A 20,380-nucleotide genomic window follows, 5' to 3' on the forward strand; every position below is an offset into this window, starting at 1 on the left:
TGGTAGTATTTGAAATCTTATATTTTCTAAAAAAGTAAACTTTTTTAGTTTCATGACAGAAGTATAGAGCAATTAAAGTATTTTTTTTCTTTTTCCTATGGAAGTCCATATAAAATGTAATTTTCAATTGAATTGTTCAAAAAATAAGTTATTTATTTGTTTTTCTGAATATATCTGAGGCCCTGTAAGGCTGTGACTACGTGAATTTCGGGTGAGGATCCACTTAATAATATCCGAGACGAGATTTTGGAGCCAAGCAGCAAGCGCCAACGACGGCGCGGCACCGCCATTTTCCGGGGGTAGTATGAACTACTAAGTGAAAATTCAAGAACGCCCGGCAACGGACGGGAACGCTGTCGGCGGTTAAGATCAGATCTCCCGGCGGACGAGAGAGACCATCTGTGGTTCCATCTAGCAGCGTCAGGAAAGGAGAATTGTATCTGGTTCTCTGTCTTGCTCTCCCGATCGATCGTTCTGTGTCGCGGAGAAGCAGAAAAGAGAGAGAGTGGGGGAATAGTGGGGTGGGAGCCGGGAGGAGGAAGGGAAGGTCGGCGTGATGGGGTGGGGATGGTCGATCTTTGAAGGGATCGTGGCCATCGGATCGTTGCTGCTGCTGGGATGGGCGGGGCTCTGGTTCCTCAACCGTCGTCTCTACAAGGAGTACGAGGAGAAGAGGGCGCTCGTTCAGATCCTTTTTAGCGTGGTCTTCGCTTTCTCCTGCAACCTCCTCCAGCTCGTCCTCTTCGAGATAATACCCGTCCTTTCCAAAGAGTCTCTCTCTCTCTCTCTCTCTCTCGCTCGCTCGCTCATAGTCTTCTTTAGTTACTTGGTATCGGTGCTGTCAATCTTTGTTTCATATTCTTGATGTGTCGGCCTACATTTCTTCTGATTTTAGGTCATAGTGGTTGATCTTTAGTTTCTTGCGATTCTGTACATGTTTGCATTGTGGTGAATCTATGACCCTGTGAATTAAGGATTTCATTTCCTGAGATGAATTCATTGCATTCAGTTTGGGTTTTCTTTCTTTTTCACACGATCTCCCGGGCTTAAATTGTTACATTCTCTGTAGATGTCGAGGAACCACCTCTTTTGATTCCTTAATTGTAAACTAGTGCTTTTCTCCAAACGGTGAGGAGGTTTATGAGATTTTTGAAGTGTGGATTTCTTTTGTTATTGTTGTTCAATAGCTTGCTAAAAGTAAAGAACAGTTCATGAAAACCCGAAGGATGACACAATACGAGCATATGTTGTCGCTGGTTTCAGTTATACCCTACTAAATTGGGCAAAAACGTGTGCGCACGTTAACTTTTCAGAAGTGTGCGCCGGTCTGTGCCTAAAAAGATTAAGAGGAATCGTTCAGCTCAAGAGGAGAAGAAGTTCAAATCACTGATTAGCACATGCTGGAAGATTCAAACATGGGTCTTCAGCCAACTTCTGCTGTGTGGCAGGACGGGAGGAACAGACAAACTAAAGCTTCATTTTGGGGGAAATATTTGAAGCAACACACAAAGTATGTGCACAATGTAGCTTAGGGGTCCAAGATATGAAGCCGGTGTTCCCATTATATTACATTATAAAATCACAATAAGTTGAAAGATCTAGGAAAATTCAAATTAGTAGAAGAATGCTAAATAATACAAATACAAGATAAGGAGAACAGGTCTAACCAATAAAGCTAGATAATCAAAGTACAAAAGATGGTCAGTAGCTATGACTATGATCTATAGCAAGGAATAGAGGTTAGATGGTACTAATGGCAAGAACAGCCATAATGAACCGATGTGGTGGGAAAAAGGCATAAAGTGACAACTTCTCATGTTTAAAGATGTAGATGGAAAACTGCCATGAACACATTTGAAATCCTTATTTTTGATCAAGGTGGTAAAGGGAAACTCTTTCATGGAACTTGTGAAGCTGGTTGCAGTTAGCTTCACATGCAGAATTATATGCATGTATTTGGTTCAGGATTCTTGATTTCCACAATAGTTTCACAGCTGGATCACCTGAGATTAGCCTAGGCTTTGTTTGATGCAAATAATATTAGTCGTCTCTTTCAAGTTTAATGAGTTGATTGTCAGACATTTTTTAGACTATCGAATATCATCTTTCAATATTCCGATGTGTCTCACATTTACAGGGCAAGATGGATAAACTGGAATGTTGATTTGTTTTGTTTGATTACGTTGCTGGTTTTCATGCTGCCTTACTACCATTGCTACTTACTTCTGCGGAATAATGGTATGAATCTCTTCACTGACTAGCTGTAGTTGTCTATTTGACATTACCCCTTATTTTTTCTTGTTTAAGCACCCTCTACTTTGCATGATTATAGCTGAAAGTATGATTTTCTCTTTTATATTCTCAAATAGATCTGTACTTTTCTACCCTTGCCATGATAATCACTGGGAGGATAGAAAGATTCTATTGTCTTCTGAGATGTTGATCTTTTTTTTTTTGTCACAAATTGCATAGTAATATGTATATTGTATAGTTTAGAGTTCAAAAAAATGCTGGGAGCCTGATGCATAGTGAGTGCTGGAATTTGTCTACATCAAATGTGAGTAGGTAACAAATTTAGCCTTTTGGTTGATAGAATACAATGATGCACACTCTCTATTTTTCTTTGGTTCTAGATGGGTTGATATTTGTTGGGACATTCTCAATATCCCATTAAATAGGTTTAAGTAACAATATGGACTTAAGTGTGCAACTGGACAACTAATTTTACTTTATTACTAAATACCAATGCATAGAAGTGACAGATTACACTTTGTGGCTTAGGAACTGGAGGTGATACCTCAAGTGACTGTAATGTTCATTGAATAGGGCATTTATTTGAAGGCGCAAGTGCCAAAGAGTCTAAAAGTGTATGGACTCATGCAATAAGATTTTTTTTGAACCTTTGATGGTTATTGTTAACACAAGAAGGTGACAAGCAGATTAAAGGGGACCTGTGTTTTGTGGTCCTTCTTATGCAAAGTCATACTGTCCAAAATATGAGGGAAAGTCTGGGTGAAAAAGAACATGCTTGTACCAGTTCAATTTATAATGATAAAAGTCTCATAGTATGAAAATGAACAATGTGATGAAGAAGTGACAATGCACTTGGAGGTAATTGGTTTGTGTACTTGCTTAGCAACCAAGGGCACATTCGAAGTAGGTCCTTTTTTAACATGTTGGCAATGTACAGTTCAATGTAAGTACACACTGAAATTAAATGAAGGCAACTTTTTAACAAAGACAACCTTTGGCAAAATTGTGTGGTTGTACGCTCCACTTTACAGATGTCTGCCCTGTTTTGCTGGTTGTTAAGTACTTTCTTCTTGTGGCTGTTGTCAAGGGGCACATTTTTCTTTTTTGTTTTTATATGTTCTTGTAACAAAAAATTCATCCTATGAGTATCATATAGAACATTCTTCAAATGTGATTGAAGTTGGTAACTGATGGGTTGTCATTCATACAATTTTAGGTTATATACGACAAAGTTGGCAGAGAGCAGGCCCACTAAATCTTCAGCTAGGTGTAGACTGCATAAAATTAGGAAGCTGTTAGCTCTAAACAGGTTGTTTTGTTTTTTTTGAAATCTCTTTTTTGAAGTTGGTAACTGGTCAGTTGCCTGTTAAGCATATGATTTGTTGAAAAGAAGATGAAAATTACTAAAAAAATATATCATATTTTATTTGTTAAACAAGCGAAACAAATTTTGGATACATTTGTGAATTTGTTTTTTTGTTTTTAAAAAAAAAACTCAAATGAGACATAGGTATGACTAAGAAACTTTAGGGTACTACAAGGTGATGGTATAACTATAATATGCTCTATTTTACTCCATGGTCATGGGTATAACTTGCTTTGCCATAGGAGGGGTGCGGTTTTGGAAGGTAATTTTGACTATGCAAACTTCTATACGATCTTCAAATTTCTCACTTCATATACATAATTTCACACTTGATGAAAAATATAAATGTTTCACATATATATTTTCCAAGATGTGCTTGGTTAAGGTGTGAAAATAATGCTCCAGTTCACTTCTTTGGGTGAATGACAATGTGCACGAGAATACCCTTAAACTAAGTTATCTGGAAGAATGAATTTCTATGATGAATATGTTTGTTCTTCTATGTTACAACTTGTCATTTTCTATTGCTGTTTCTTTCCCAATGTGCTCCCACTTGAAAAATAGAAATGTGGAAGTCATTGTCCATATTCTGAACTACTATATATTGTTGGGAGGTGTAACTAATATGGTTTCTAGATAGTTTTAGTTATCTGGTTGCATCATATAATTGAAGGATCTCCTCTCGTAGCAATACATTCCCTTAAAGAAAGCATTGTCATTCTTAGATTGACCTATTTAATAACCTTATGTATGACAGGTGTGGGAAGAGAAAGGGCAGCTTTTGCTGCGGTGTTATTCTTGTTGGCATTTCTTTATGCATTCTGGCGCATGGGCATTCACTTTCCAATGCCATCCCCCGAAAAAGGTCATATATGATGCAATTTAATCTTGACAAGCTCTTGGTTTGCTAGTTGCTTTAATCTTTTCTGGTCTGTTTAATGGTAATATGGGTTATAGAAGAATGTTGTTCAACTTCATCCTCTCAAAAGTTGAGGTGTTGTTTGGAGTGTTCATAGGTGGGTCATATCTTTGTAACTATTCTGAAATTTTGATACATCTGTTGGGTGTTTCGGTAGTATCTTACAATATGGCTGATACAACCCGTATCTTATGATACTGTGCAATTTTTAGAAAAGGGGCATGATGCCCCTTTTGATCGATTTTGTTTTGAAAGCGCCTCTTTCCCTCCATTTCTAACACTTCTAAGTGCTCTAGGTGGGAGAAATTTTGCTGGGTTTAGAGAGAAATTGCCAAATAAGTCTATTTGAGGGAGAAATTGCTGATTTGAAGGGAGATTTGCTCGTGGGGAACCCATTTGTGTTTGGAAAAAGAGGGCTTTTGTGTTTTTTTTCTTCTACAAGAGATATACGATCTCTCAATTTCAAATTTTACATATATTGTTATTGTTTTCTAAAGTTTACCACAGGTTGCTAATTATTTTATGAAGATATTTGTTTTATTTCCTTAATATGTTGTTAACATATTGTGACTTAATGATGAATCATGAACGTTCATGACATGTGTGATCGGTTTGTTTTATATAGAACTCTTTTTCATGATGTTTCATGATATTTTCTGATTTTTCTCTATTTTTACTAATTTTTCTCAGTTTTTTATGAATAAAAAATAATTTTACGATATGTTTACGATGCATTACTATACATTACGATATGGCGTATAGGTCAGCCTGGTCGATATGTGTTATGATATGATGCACCTTTTTTACAACATTGGTTATGCCCTGTGAAGATGGTTGCTTCTTGTATGAGTTGTACTGTTTTTTTGGAAGTATCCCTTAAAAGATAGTCTTTTATTTTCCAACCCTATCTTGTGTTATGGCACCATATGAATTATCTGATATTGAAATGATTTAAATCAAAGGTGAACAAAGGTAATGAGTATGATAGAGCACAATCATGTAGTGGTGTCAATGTTCTGCCAACAAAAGTAGTGAGTATGATAGAGCACAAGCATGTAGTGTTGTCAATGTTCTACCAACAAAAGTGAAAATCAAGCCCTTAAATAAGAATAGAGTATTCTTCCATTCAAAAATAAGTTGACATCATAATCTCAAGATTGTCCAATAGAGGAACTTCTTTCCTTGGACGTAATTTGCTTTTCAGAAAGGTGATCTATTTGTCTTTAGTACAATCTGTTTCAAAATGTGGCTTGATTGGTTCCATTAGTTCGTAGTGCATACCAACAGCTTTCAGAATATATTTGAACAGAAAGAAGAAGGATAATTTCAGATACTAAAAGTCCCATACATGATATATTAATAACAAATACAAATCTAGGAAAGGGTAGAAAGTCAGAAGCGAGTCACTAGTGGTTGTGGTTGTGGCAAATGCCAATGCAGCTATTCCAGCAACGATTAAGGAAGAGTATATGAGAAAGACTAGATTATTATAAACGTGTAACCAAGCTGATTGCAAGGACAACACTATAAATGATGTTGTCTGTGAATATTACACCCGCACCAAGAACCAATTTTGTAGATACAGCAGCATCGAAGCATGCAGTGTTGTGACTCTATTCGTCAACATCTTGGATTCCAGTGAGGCCTCTTATACACCTTTTTCAAGTTCGAAAGTGGTGTAATTTTAAGTGCTATTACTCTCAACCAGGTGCACCTAATTTTCTATTTGGCAAGGTGCATGATGTTCTTGTGGATTGAGAAAAATAGCATTACTAATAAAAAGTTATACGGAACAAATTTCTTTGCTGCTATGCCTGCTCAAATGCATATCTATGGGACCTTTCCTTTTTCCTAGGAACAATGTGGTGGATTTTAGTGGTAAAAAGTGTTATATTTTGGTTCCTCAATTTACCTTACAACTGATATCCTTGTACCTACTTATGATTAGTGTCTCATGATCAACAGGTTTTTTCACAATGCCACAATTGGTCAGCAGAATTGGAGTGATAGGTGTGACAGTTATGGCTGTATTATCTGGTTTTGGAGCAGTCAATCTTCCATATAGTTACTTGTCGCTCTTCATCAGGTTATTACCAATCTTATTCAGTTATTACTTCATATGTAGTAATAAGTGCTAAGAAGTTTGACCTCAATTTTGCTGTAGTCATGTTTTCTTGCATATTGCTAATATTTGAATTTCTTGCATATTGACATCTTGTGCATCTCAATTTTGTCAATATCCTGCATATTCCAACTTACTATAAACATTTTGGAGATGTTGGGTTGATTATTTGTGCCACAACAGTGATCAGCTGATGGATCTTTGTTGTGGGGAGCAAGATTAACAGAGATAATAAGATGGCTCATTTTGGAAGTGCTTCAGTTGCTTTACTGTCCTACTATGGACTATGCTTACTATTCTTTACTGAATGTCCACCCTGTTGAGGGTAGTTGGTGCTGGTTACCTTTATGATTGATCCAGGCTGTATGATATGGAATCTGCAGAACCTGATTCCAAGATGTTTTGAAGTTAATCTACTTATGGGCCTGCTTGCAGATGGCATGATGACCATTTTTGCAATAATATGTAGACGAATAATGTTCGGTTTTTTCCAATGTAAGTCAGTGGTGATAAGAATGGAAATTAACTTAATTTTTTACTTTGCACATTCAACTTTACATGTTAAATATTTATATACCTAAGCCATCAAGTATCCATAGATTCAAGAACCTGTAAAGAGGCGTGGTGCATGAGAAGCAGTGATCTGTGTCCCAGGTTACTTCTTTCTAATGACCTCTCTTTTTCTCTTTCTCCCCAAACACATTCAAGGATCATTCTCACTGCTTGTTACATGCAGTACATAATATTGCTTGTACAGAAATCAAGAATGTCCTTCTCGGCCTTCTTCAACCTTTGGGTCCTGTTTTGTTTTCTATAGGTAATAGAGAAAATTTCCCGAGGTTGAGTTATGATGTCAAAAGCAATTACATGGAGGGAGATGAGATTGGATTTTCTATAGGTAATAGAAAAAATTCCCTGAGGTTATGATGTCAAAAGCAATCACATGGAGGGAGATGAGATTGGATTTTGCCTGAGAATGGCATGCTCCACAAAAAATGGGTTTTCATTAATGCTGAGTCCTAACTATTTTCCTTGTTACGTTGTTGTTCCACTCAAACCAAATTAATTTATAGTTATTTTCTTGGCATTAAAGCATTCTTCTTATCATCATTTTTATCACCATTAAAATATTCTTTTTGTCACTTTTATCTAGTTGTATGTATGTTTTTTATTAGTTACTGATTTATTTTACCTAATTTTTCAAATTTTTTTCATTTTTTAAAGTTTTTCGAGTTCTTCCCAAGATTTTCCCTAGAAAAACAACTTTGCCGAAAAATACCCAAGAAAAATCTCGTCGTCAAAAGCCCGAGAACGTTTTTTGTGACAATGTTTTGTAGTTTTTTTTCTTTTACTTTATCATAGTTCATGGACATTAAGGATATTTTTGTGTATGTCCAAGTACTGTTTCCTTCCAATGATATTTTGTTCATTGAGGTTGGATCAGCATCTCACTTGATTCAACTTGATTTGTTTGTAATAAATGAGACTTCTTAATCATCAACAGAGGTGAGCTGGAAGTTTTCTTCAGGGTAGCATTGGTGCTTTTTAACGAATGCAAGGGGCATCATGGGGACATTTTAAAAGTTATGGTAAAATTTGAGTTTTTAAAATCCTTCCTTTCGCTCTGTCCTTTTGCCTCTTCCTCTGATTATCAGCTTTTATCTTGACGAGAACTTGTTAAAGTGTGAATATACTAATAGGACGATTAGTTTCCATAATTATGCGAGAGCAGACATTCACCGTTGTTTGACTTTCAGAAACCTTCTTACATTTTCTTAGTAGTCTTCCTGATAAGAAATGTCTTGGGTATTACGCCTGAGTAGTTAGTAGTTAGTACTGATTTGCCAAAAGATTCTGCTTGGCCTTCTACCTTATACAACCATTGTGACTGGTAATCTTGTACTTGTGAACTACAGACTTGCAGATCTGGTGGAAAATTTATGGTTTCAGTGTTTCTTTTCTCATGCATTTGTGTTGTACATGTATATCAGGGAGATTGAGGAAGCTGATATAAAGGCTCTAGAACGGCAACTGATGCAGTCCATGGAAACATGTATCATGAAGAAAAAGAAAATTATTCTTTCTCAGATGGAGATGGAACGGATCCAAGATTCTCAAGAGGTAGCATTTTTACTGCTCTGAGTTGTTCATGTTAGACAACCTTAATTGAAATATATATTTCTTGCATTGCATTGTTCGAGAATGAAATGAGTTTTATAATACTTGGCTTCATATTCTTTTCTTTGTGATTTTTGGAACATTTTTTATCCTAACACTTGGATGATGAAAAATTATAGGTTAGATAATATATATGTTATTAAATAAATATAAAATTTTATAAATTATAAGTTAGATAATACATATCTGTTAATCTATTATTAAAAGATGCGTAGTAGCTGTAGCACTGATACAAACGGGGTTGACATCAGAAATGGTTGGGTTGCAGTCTAACCATAAATAGCTTAACATCTTTAGAATAAAATGTTGATCAAGGACATAATTAGTTGCTGATTTGAGAAGTTACAAATGATTCAGACAGTAAGAAAAGGTCTGAGGCGGGTGTCATATGCTGCTTTGATGTCTGCTCGCCAATAAGTTATTGCTGGTATTGGGATTTACTTAGAGACAATATTAACTGGGCAATGTTCTTTGATCCTTTTTGGGTCTTTCCACAACGCCAATGACTGGGTGTCCTGTTTGGATCTTTAGCAAAAACTATTATTGTGCAAACAAAGATCAATTAGATAAAAATGTTGGTGTTTTATTTTAATCGTTGCTGGTTCTTGCAGAAGCTTAAGGCTGGATCATTTATAAAGCGGTTGGTTGGGACTGTCGTACGTTCTGTGCATGAAGATAAGAAAGAACAGGGTAAGTGAAACCATTTGTTAAATGATGCTTAATGGAAATTCACTAATGCCTAGTACCTTGTCACATAAATTTCCTCCTTTGTAAACATTCATTTCTTATCATGGTTGTAGCTTCAGGTTTAGATGCATTTTTTGCTATTGCAAATTGGAAATTTAGCATTACATTTCAACTGGCCTTTTGAATCTTTTAGAATCTTCCAAAATCTTTTTCATGTTAATCTTGGGTCTAACCTGTTCAGACATTTCCAAAGCTACTTTCATTAGATCTCAGCCAGTGACCAGGAATACTTGGCCTCTTTCTATAATTGTACATCTGGAAATGCATGAATGTTGAAGTTGTTCAGTAAATAGATGTGGTAGTCCCTTTTTTTTTTCAGCAGTTTCTAAGAAAATCTGCAAGCACCATTCCATATTCTTTTGTATATATTAAGTGCTTTCCACTTATGGAGCTGATTTCTTGTATTTGAAAAATTCATTGGTTCTTCTTTGGTTTTTATGCCTTGAAACTTAATTATAACCTGTTTCTATTATCTGCTGCTTTGTTCAGATATTAAAAACATGCAGGCAGAAGTTCAAGCTTTAGAAGAACTGTCAAAGCAACTTTTTCTTGAGATTTATGAACTACGACAGGCAAAAGTGAGCCCTTTTCCGTTTCTTGTTGTCAAGAGAGAATTTATATTGATAAGTCTCTGTCAACATGAGGAACCATTTTAGTTATTTATTTCTTTGTTGCAGTCATATGTCATAAGGATAAAACTACTTGGTCTTGAACACTTGATGTATGGATCAGGCTGGGTAGATATCGTTGAACCATGTCTGAGAAAACACACTTATGCAAACATACAAATATACAGTAGGGAGGTATTGCTTTTTGACACACAAAAATGGATGCAGCTTAAAGTTCAGTACTTGTTTTGGAAGAGCCAAACACTTTTGTTTGTCTCGCCGGATTGGAGTCAAAATGTTGAAAAAGTTGTCTGAGGCCAGAAACTTCTGCATTCATTTTCTCTTTTGGGTTATTTTAATGGCTGACTATTAACATGGACATGAAAATTGTTGATGAACACCTAGATAATGCTGAGATGAATCCTCCCTCTTTCTTGCTTGGATGAGGTAAAAATTAGGTACGTTTAACATGTGACTGTCTGACAGCAAAACATAATGACTCGAGGGTTGTTCAATCTTGGAAGCCATTTGATCATATATGAATAACCTCCTTCACACCCATCTGCAATCAGGTATGAAAGCCTTTGGAGTCAGGTGCTTGTTGTGGATAGAATAGGGCACTAGGCCCAGGCATTGCAGGTTTGTAGTTCACAATCAACTACCCTGGTGGATAAATCTGGGTGCAGATATAGCTCAGTTCAGGCTATTTTAGCTTGGCTGAGTACCTGGTAGTTTTGGTGTCTAGACAGATCAGGGTTCACCAACAAAGCAGGCTGATGACCAAATTGTGTTTTGGTAAGGTGGACAATAATTTGACTTCACACCCGCTAGTTTCAAAGCTACACAGATAAGGCTGGTCAATCTTCTTGTCATGGGCTAAGCTGATGCAGCAACTTGCAACTTGACCATCATCCATTATGTCTTTGTGTTGTGCTGTAATTTCTTTCTATGTTATATAATTCAAATGCTTTTATTATATTTGTTTCTAATCTTTCTGCCTTTTCAACCATTCAAACTTAATCTTGCTAGGAGAATAGTGGAACATATCATTTTTGTTGTGTACGATAAATTTTCTTTCACTTTCCAAAACAATACCGATGGATACAACTAAAAGTCTAAAACATTCCATATTTTTTGTTTTACTTTGAAGCAGAATATCATCATTTCATAATTATGTTTGACAATCAACGTATTATATACATTCAAGGCCCCAAGTTCATTTTTGAGAAAATAATATTGGAATGAAAAAGTTTCACAGGTGTATCTTTGGATAGGAAATCAAGGTGCAAATATGTTTGCGACAGTGGTAATGAGAATGATGTTGGTTCTGTAAGAGAAAATTAAAGTTTGAAACCCATTTACAACTAAAGGAGGGTGGTCATGAGAATGACATTGGTTATTTAGAGAAAATTAACGACCAAAAGCCATCTGCAACTAAAGGAGCCTGAGCAATTATTACATCGATTTCTCATGTATGATATTTCTTCTGTTTATTTTTCTACATTCTTCTATGATTATATCCTAAATTTTTTATATGATATCGAGTTTCAGAGGCAGATTGAGACTTCACACAGTCTTTTCCAATCTTTAATATTCCCTGTATGCCTTTTCCTACCATAGGAATAGCACAACATGAGGAAGGCAAATATTTTGCTGCAAAAAACAATGTGCAGTGTTCAATTATGTTATCTAATAACATACTGAGGCAAGAAGATCTGCCATGTAATTTGGTGCTCATTACTTAATGAGTTGATAAATATTCATTTTATTTGTATTCAGGAGGCTGCTGCATATTCACGGACTTGGAGAGGGCATTTGCAGAATATTCTGGGATATGCATGTTCTATTTATTGTGTATATAAAATGGTTAAGGTAAGAAAACTGATCTCGTCTGAGTGGTATGTGCCTTTATGGTGCCTCATCGGGAACTTGGTGGATGGTTGCTACCCCTTGTGAGCCAGCTAATCAGATTTTCCAAAAATATATCATTGAAGAAAGTAAAAATGTTCTTTGCTAAAGTGGACCTTGGATGTATCCTCCATTTGTTCCATATACTTAAAATCTTTTTATTACTTTTCACACTGCTTTTTTATTTGTTTTATTTTGGTCCTTTGCTGTCTCTATTCTTCTAATTGAGCCACCACCAAGGTTTTGAAACCTAATGGTCCAGGGCTCCACTCAGAGTGGACCCATGAATTGGCTTGGTCATGACCTCATTTCTTATCAACATATTTTTATATTACACACACATATATGCATGTGTGTTTATGTATGCACACATGAATGCACATGCACATGTATGCATAATAAATGCAATTTTTACCTAAAAATTTCACTATAATTGTTTTGTGAATATATGTGTGTATGATTTTCTATGTATAATATTCTGAATAAGGTTAAAAGTGGATGATTAGACATCAACTAAATTCAGGTCGGATTGGTTAGACTGCTTAGGAAGATAGAACCTTTCTGACAATTGTAGCCTGGCTCATAAATAGCATGTGCTTGCAAACCTAATTGAACAAGGAAGTGTTACTCTACTAATAATTATTGTTACTTCATAAACCTGACGAGAGGAGGAAGTGTTATTGGAGTAAATAACTTTGAAATTCCTTTTTGATTAAGTGAGTGTAATTTATATTTTTCTCTGATAGTTTTTTTTTGTTTTTTTTTTGTTGGAGAATGCGATAATCATTTAATTACATGTCCCAACAAAATATTATAGTCATGGATGTTTATTACCTAGTTTTGTCATCATGAACGTTTGTTTGGTTACTTTTCCTTTACCTACTTGGAAGGCCTGTCTATTGTCAACAGAGTTATTTTCATGCATTTTTTTGCTATAAGGTTTAGCACAGAAATTTCCTCTGTTTGTCAATATTTTTTTAAATGATAGGAAATTTTATACATAGACCTACTGTTATTTTTCTCCTTTTTTCTTCGAAATTCTACTATATCTTGTGGTGTTAATCAGCCTCCTGTTTGATATTATATGAAATCTTGTTTTTGAAGTCATGTTGTAATTTCTCTCTCTCTCTTTTTTTCCCTGCAGTCACTGCAAAGCGTGGTCTTCAAAGAGGTATTTATCCCTGATTGTTGATCTTTTGTCACAATTTATGGTTTCAAAGTCTCCTTTGCAAGCAATCTCAACTATGTGTGCATTTATTTCCTAAATTTTTGTCTTTCTAGATAAGTTATTATGCGAAGCTTGGTGATGTTGATTCTTTAACATTGTAGGCTGGCTCTGTTGATCCGGTTACCATGACAATCAGCATATTTCTGCAGTTTTTTGACATTGGCATGGACGCTGCAGTTTTGTCTCAGGTTTTCGTTTCCTAAATTGCTTGCCTTTGGTTTTGCCTGTTCAACAGTGTATCCTTCTTGTTGTTTTTACTTGATCTGTTTGCCCTATTTTATGCTTAGATGGTTTAATCATTTTTTTTTAAAAAAAAATGTCCATGAGATGACTGAATTCCCCTGAAAAAAGTAGGCATATAGAAGCCTAAAAAAAATCATTTTGTGCTTGGGAAGTGAGGTATAACAGAGCAGACTATTCTCATGAAAAATGAAAAAGTGAGAATACATCTGAATAATTGCAGGAGGTACAATGTGCTGAAGGATGAAGGAACAGATCTTTGAATGGCCAACCGGAAAAGCATGAAATATGAAATCACTATTTGATGTTTCTCAATATAGATGACTCCTTTCAGAATCTATAGGCATCAAGAAAGAGCATTTTTATATTTGGAGAAAGCATTGAGATTATGGAATATGAGGAACCAGCAATCTTAATTTACTGAGACAACATATGGAAGTAATATGGTTTTAATTGATAACTCTTTCGCATAAGAGGAGTCGATCTGAACATATGCTTTGTTTTGCATGAAACTTGAGGTTCCTTGCTGTGTAAATATGTTCCATTTGGGACAGATATTCTAAGACATGTCACAGAGAGACAAACCACAAACCAATGTTGTAAAGATCACACTGTGTCAGCCTGCATTGGCCATATGTTGCATATCAATGCTAGATATGCAAGAAAGCTTGACGTGGGCTCTTATTGGCCTGTATCTGCTGATACAGCCCCATATCAACCTGTATATAAATAAAATATAATTTCTTCTTAAATTTTTAGTAAAAAATTAAAAAATTAGCTGATAATCTCTGATTTGTATTGACTTGAAAGCTATAATAGTTAGGTTTCTGGAATGATATGCGTGAACCAATTTTTACAACATTGGCATAAATCATGTTGTTAAAAGCATGAGGCAAAGCTTAGGTGTTGAATAGGGCCTAGAGCCTACACACATATGGTGTGGACGAGGCATTTTAAGCAATATAGGCAAATGAAAGCTAATAGACTGCAAAACTAAACGTTATATCCAATAAGCAAATTTAACCATCTATCATTAAAAACAATCCACCAGTGAATTTATAACAAAATAACACAATCATATTCGATGTGATCTCAACAAACAGTGCAGATTGTTAAAAAATGAAACAGATTGTACGTAATCATTAGACACACAGAGATATCACACACACACTGACACACACGCACGCACACACACACACACACACACACACACACACACAGAGAGAGAGAGAGAGCATAAGAAGAACAAGAAGCAACATGATATAATGAGACGAAGAAGAAGATCAAGATGATGACTGGAGGAGAAGGAGAAAAATTCTATAAGTAGCCTAGGCTTTCTTGGGCACGTCCAGGCGACAGCCTGGTTGTTGAGTGTTGGCTCACCACCTAGATCACTTCTGCCTAGGCGATTTGCATCGCCTGATACATGTAAGTGCACGCCTAGGCATGCCTCTAGCAACATAGAATATAAACGTTACATGTAACCCTTGCTTTCTTGCAGTCCCTCTTTAGCAACATTTTGGAGGTTTGAGCTGGAATACCTCTAGATTTGCATGTAATAAATTACTGCTTCTTTTTCATTTTTCATTTTAGGTTAAATAAGAAAACCTGTTGCCGTACGAAATCTATTATTGTCCAAGAGTTATGCACTACCAGATTCCATTTCCTTGGAGATTATCAGCATTGATTCGTGGTAGCAAAACCAGCATGTATTTGGGCAGGCTACCTAAATTGTTTTAATTGCTGTGGAATGTGGTGTAACCAGACTGTCCAGTCAGCTGCTGCTCCTTTTGAGCATGCTCTTGGCTGCAATTGGAGTTGGCCAAGCACTTGAATGATGACATGTCATTGCCTCATGTTCAAAGTGGTTACGAGGTCCACATGCATATTTCATTGCTCAAGCATTCTCACTGCGTCACATGTTGGACAAAATGGCTCTGGATTGTGGAACCTGGTGATGTAATCACCACTTGGACTTGCCTCCTTACCTCACATCTATGAACATTTGATGCTTTCAGTCTTAGCCATGTTGAGAGAAATGGCATAATTAGCAAACCCAGTGATCGTCTCAAGAATCGCTTCAGTTGACATGGATATGCAAGAGAATGGGTCACAAGTCAAGTGCTGGCCCGAGTTTAGCCGAATCCTATAGGGCCCGGTTCTGGATCCGCTGAATTAGAAGCGGCTCGGCTTGCCAGTTGCCTGATTCTAGATTTTTTTCAGCATTTATTCTAACTGTCACTCTATGAAGTCTATATCACTAAATATAGTAGTCTATTAGAAGTAAAATAATCTAACACATGTTGTCTCCTAGTTATTACTTTGTAGCAGTGTTCATATCCAAATTTCACAAAACCCTATAGACTATCAAATTTAGTTATAAAGAGCAGAATTACAAAAAAATTTCAAAACCATACAGTTAAGGGGAAATCGGCGTAAGAGGCTAAGAAGGAATTTAATTTACAACTATACATATATATACACTTGTAATTCCAGATCACTTGCCGCTAGAAATTTGACATTGACAAATATTTAAGATTTTTTACAGGTAGTTACTCTCCCAAAAGCCACTTAACTAAACATACTTGCTAGTGCAGTTCAGCTTGCCTCGTGTGACATTAAATCTGCAGTAGTTGACCATTTGGATAGGTTGCCTAAATCCACGGTTTTACTCCTACAATGCTAATAATCTATAAGGAAACACAATGAGATGGTGCATAGCTCTTGTATAATAATAGACTCTGTAAACCAGAAGTTTGTTTTATTCTCTACAAGGACAGCATAAGCTGAATCAAGGAAATTATATGATATTCAATCGTGAATATTTTTTAGCAAAAGTGATTTGAGGATTCTCTTGATCTGACAAAGAGATGAATCAGTATCTGCTCTTTTACAACATTCATAAATTCTGCATGCATTGTATCTAGAAGCCAATGAAAATTAATTTTTCAAGATTTCATATTTGAAGGAATCAACTTGATTGCTTACAGGCGATTCTCAAGCAAACATTCTATACAATTATGTTGGTAATGACATATAGGTTCAACTACATTTATGGGTGATGGTGTGGGATGTAGGAAAACTAATAGCCTAAGGTTTTGTGAGACTGAAAGTTTATGCAGAACCAAGAAAAAAAAACATTTATGTGGATCAAGTTATTTGTTTATTTTTTAATTTGAATTAGGTTTTGAAGTTGTGGTACTCATTACGAGTTGTGTCTCTTTAACTTGTTGTGTAACAAACATTGGCAGCACATAAGTTTTGTGATTTAAATATCTTGACAAATTGATTTACCTTATCGGGATTATCTATGTGACTTGTGTTGAGTTACAGAACCATGACTGTAGACCTCATTGTCAAATAATCGAGTGATCGAAATGCTTACAATTTGTCTATTCCTTAAGATGCAGTTCATATACTTGGAGCAATTTATGGTGCTTGAATACCAAGTTTGTACAGTTATAAGTTTGTACTATTATTTAATCCTTTTAAGTTATCCTCGCATACATTGCTTCACAATGTCGGACCTTTAGTAATTTTTCCTTACCAATGCAAGTTCAACATTTCATGTGCACTGTTTTATTTCATATTTCCTGCACTGCCACTTAAAACTGCTCGGTCTGCTTCATTTACTATTTCCTTCTGCCAGCTTGAAATTTAGCTTTATTTTCTGGTTTACTTCTGATCATTTCATCATTGGATTGAAACTTTCTGCAGTACGTGTCCTTAATATTCATTGGAATGCTTGTTGTGATCTCTGTCCGTGGCTTCCTTACAAATTTAATGAAGGTAAGCCTCTGTTTACATACAAAATTTCACGTACATGTTTGTCTTCAGAATTTAGTAATCCAAAAATTGTACATAGAACTTTAGCAGCTTAGGTTTAAAGTTTAAACTGTTCTGAATTCATTAATAAATTGTGGAGACTGGTTTATGTTGTTCACCGTATATGTCATTGGTGCAGTTCTTCTTTGCCGTTTCTCGAGTTGGAAGTGAATCAACAACAAATGTTGTGCTCTTCTTGTCAGAGATAATGGGGATGTATTTTGTTTCTTCAATTCTTCTGATAAGAAAAAATCTTGCAACTGAGTACAGGTCTCTCTCTCTCTCTCTCTCTCTTTCAACACATGCACACTCACAAAGACACATATATCGTATATACATGAATATCATGGCAAGATCAGCAATTCTCATGTTTTAGTTCTTTTTGTTTGTTTGTTCATATGCATTTTTTTGTAGGATGATGATCCTATGCACAGACCTGCCCGTGTTATTGTTGTTATTTGTCATATTTTGATTCTCTTTGCTTGTGGGTGTGCATTTTCTGTAGGATGATAATCACAGACGTGTTGGGTGGAGACATACAGTTTGATTTCTATCATCGGTGGTTTGATGCTATATTTGTTGCAAGTGCTTTTCTCTCCTTGCTTCTGTTGTCTGTGCACTATACTTCCCGGCAAGCAGACAAGCATCCCATCGACTGAATGCTTCTGTGTACTGTCTGCATTGCCTGCAATTGAAGGAGCCTGTGCTATGTCTCATGATCAACCATGCGAAGTAACCAATCCATAAGTAGCCTCCCCCTGATTTCTCCAGTAATGTAGATAAGCATCTTTAATTCATGGATGGCACCAGGCTTCATCCTGTTACATGTATCAGTTGTTTGAAAGCCAGATTCCACCACTATTGGAGCTATCCATATGGTTTTATTGGTTTTGACTTCCAATCATTATTCCAATTATAATTTTTCTTTTTGTGAAAAAAAGATACCTGATTGTTGATTATACAATGCATTTAATAGAAATTATTATATCTCAACATGTTGATCCATAGATCTTTGCCAAATCGACTTGGGACTCAGCTTGTGAGTGTTTCAAGTCATGAACATGGTAGCACTTGAGATATCACTATTATCGCCTGAATCAAGTATAAAACCTGTCTGACTTGCTCAAGTCATGAGTCGCGAGTCACTCATCAATTCAGACCACTGCACAAGTATGTAACTTTTAACGTTTAAATTTTAACAACTATTACATTTAAACTTAAGGGTGGGGGAAACAAAAGGTACATAGGCAGGTCTTCCCCATTATCGTACTGGTGTGGCAGGTTTCTTCTCTTGTATCCCTCTGCTCCAGGCTGCCTCCAGAACTAATGAAGCATGCTTCCTGCTAGAAAACATTTTTGGCTGAGTTGTTGATCTGCAGCACCACCATTCCCAGCTGAGTCACTGATCTGCAGCCTTTCAACATCCCACCCCTTGTGCTCTGGTCCAATTGTAGCTGCAATCAACCTCCTCCCCCACACCTCCATTGCTGCCGCATTCTGATCCTGGCAGTCGGCTCTCAGCCTCAGGTCTCTCTCTCCCTCCCTCTCTCTCTTACTGGATTTAAGCCACCATTTTGGCTTCTTTATCCTGCTTTCCTTATTTATTTCTTTAAGCAACATGCTGATATCTGTTTTAACTTATTTGGATTTGGAGCATGAAATAGATTTCCCCTTCTTGTTTTCCTGTAAAGTGCATGATGAAGATGTAGGTGCTGTTTCTTTGTACCACTCTTGGCTGCTTTTAAACTGCTCTGGTGATGCTCGCTGAAAATGTTAGATATTTAATTGTTTTATTAGTTTATCTATGTTCCTGGTCTTTAAGAAATATTACATGATAAGGCAAGCCGCATTGTAATTAAGTTCCTCTAACTTCTGCCCTTCAGCCTTTTCTCAAAACAAAGAAAAATTGGGTGCTTCTTGAGCAATTAATCTATGGATAATCTGTTATAAGAAGAAGCTTTACCTGATCTTTCTTTTTTTGCTATTTGCAATTACCTTAAAATGTGTGTTCTTCATAAATTTGTTGTCGTAGATTAATGTACTTTTTTCTTTGACAATTTTTTGATTTTTGTTATGTGAAGATCTTCGACTCAGAGGAATTGGTATCTGTAAGGAGTAATCACCGATAGTCCAGGCTGAGGAGGGTTTCTTCTTATGATTAAATGACGTACCATCACCTCCAGAAAATGTGTTGCAGGTGGCAGTCGTTCCCGTGTATCTAGTTTCTTTTGTTGGTGCTATGAATTTGTTTTGCTGGTTAATGTTTCTTTTTTTCTAATTTATTATTTTACCCTAAATCAATTCTTCATATTTTTCTTAAGTGTAAAGGCAGTTTTTTTCTTCTCTTTTGCATTTTATTTAAGTTAATTTTGTACGACTGGATTTTTGTGTTATGTGATGCTGAAGTATGTATGGTATGAATCAAGCACGCTTCATGGTGCGTGTGTATCCTGCCAGACTGGTCCGCCAACTCTCTCCTATGGTGATTAAACTGGATCGAGTTTGGCCAAAAATCCTGTTGATGTCAACATATTCTCTTTCTCTAGGTCATTCTGCAATCACAATAGAAGTAGCTAACTTGAGAGTGCAGGTGAAAGACTGCCTAACCTCAGTTGCCAATGCGAAAACGAAAAGGCCTACCGAATGGGAAAATAAAAAAATTATTGGCACAAGGATAAGGAAAACCAATGTTTTTGCCTGTCCTCCCCATGGTATTTGCTTCTTTGTACTTCACAAAAATTCGTGCTCGTTTGCTCCTCTTCATACAAAGGGATTGCCCTTTCCATCATTTTGTGTTGCTCAATCGAAAGAAGCATTCTTTTCCAGTGAGTAGATGAGTATTTCATGTTACTATCTGATCTGAAACTTTACTTTTTCTTCCAATCTCTTTAAAGCACGAGTCTGTCTTTAAAGCACGAGTCTGTTTTTAGTGTTTTGGAGTGCTTAAACTTGTGCATTGGCAACCCGGTTTTTGAAAGACGAGAGG

The 20,380-nt window shown here is 36.1% G+C and overlaps 1 protein-coding gene across 1 annotated transcript; it reads left to right on the top strand.

Moving 5' to 3' along the window:
• The first annotated feature begins 222 nt into the window (after positions 1-222).
• LOC116265504 (GPCR-type G protein COLD1) lies at positions 223-19,768 on the top strand. The gene is made up of 14 exons (XM_031646156.2): positions 223-771; positions 2,138-2,238; positions 4,377-4,484; positions 6,504-6,624; positions 8,652-8,781; positions 9,450-9,528; positions 10,075-10,163; positions 11,973-12,065; positions 13,246-13,272; positions 13,431-13,517; positions 17,287-17,358; positions 17,534-17,664; positions 17,900-18,921; positions 19,476-19,768. Exons 1-13 carry the CDS (start codon positions 557-559, stop codon positions 18,051-18,053), a joined length of 1,407 nt encoding a protein of 468 aa, XP_031502016.1. The 5' UTR covers positions 223-556; the 3' UTR covers positions 18,054-18,921; positions 19,476-19,768.
• The last annotated feature ends 612 nt before the right edge of the window (positions 19,769-20,380 follow it).

This window comes from Nymphaea colorata, chromosome 12 (genome assembly GCF_008831285.2).
Source record: "Nymphaea colorata isolate Beijing-Zhang1983 chromosome 12, ASM883128v2, whole genome shotgun sequence".
Lineage (NCBI taxonomy): Eukaryota > Viridiplantae > Streptophyta > Magnoliopsida > Nymphaeales > Nymphaeaceae > Nymphaea > Nymphaea colorata.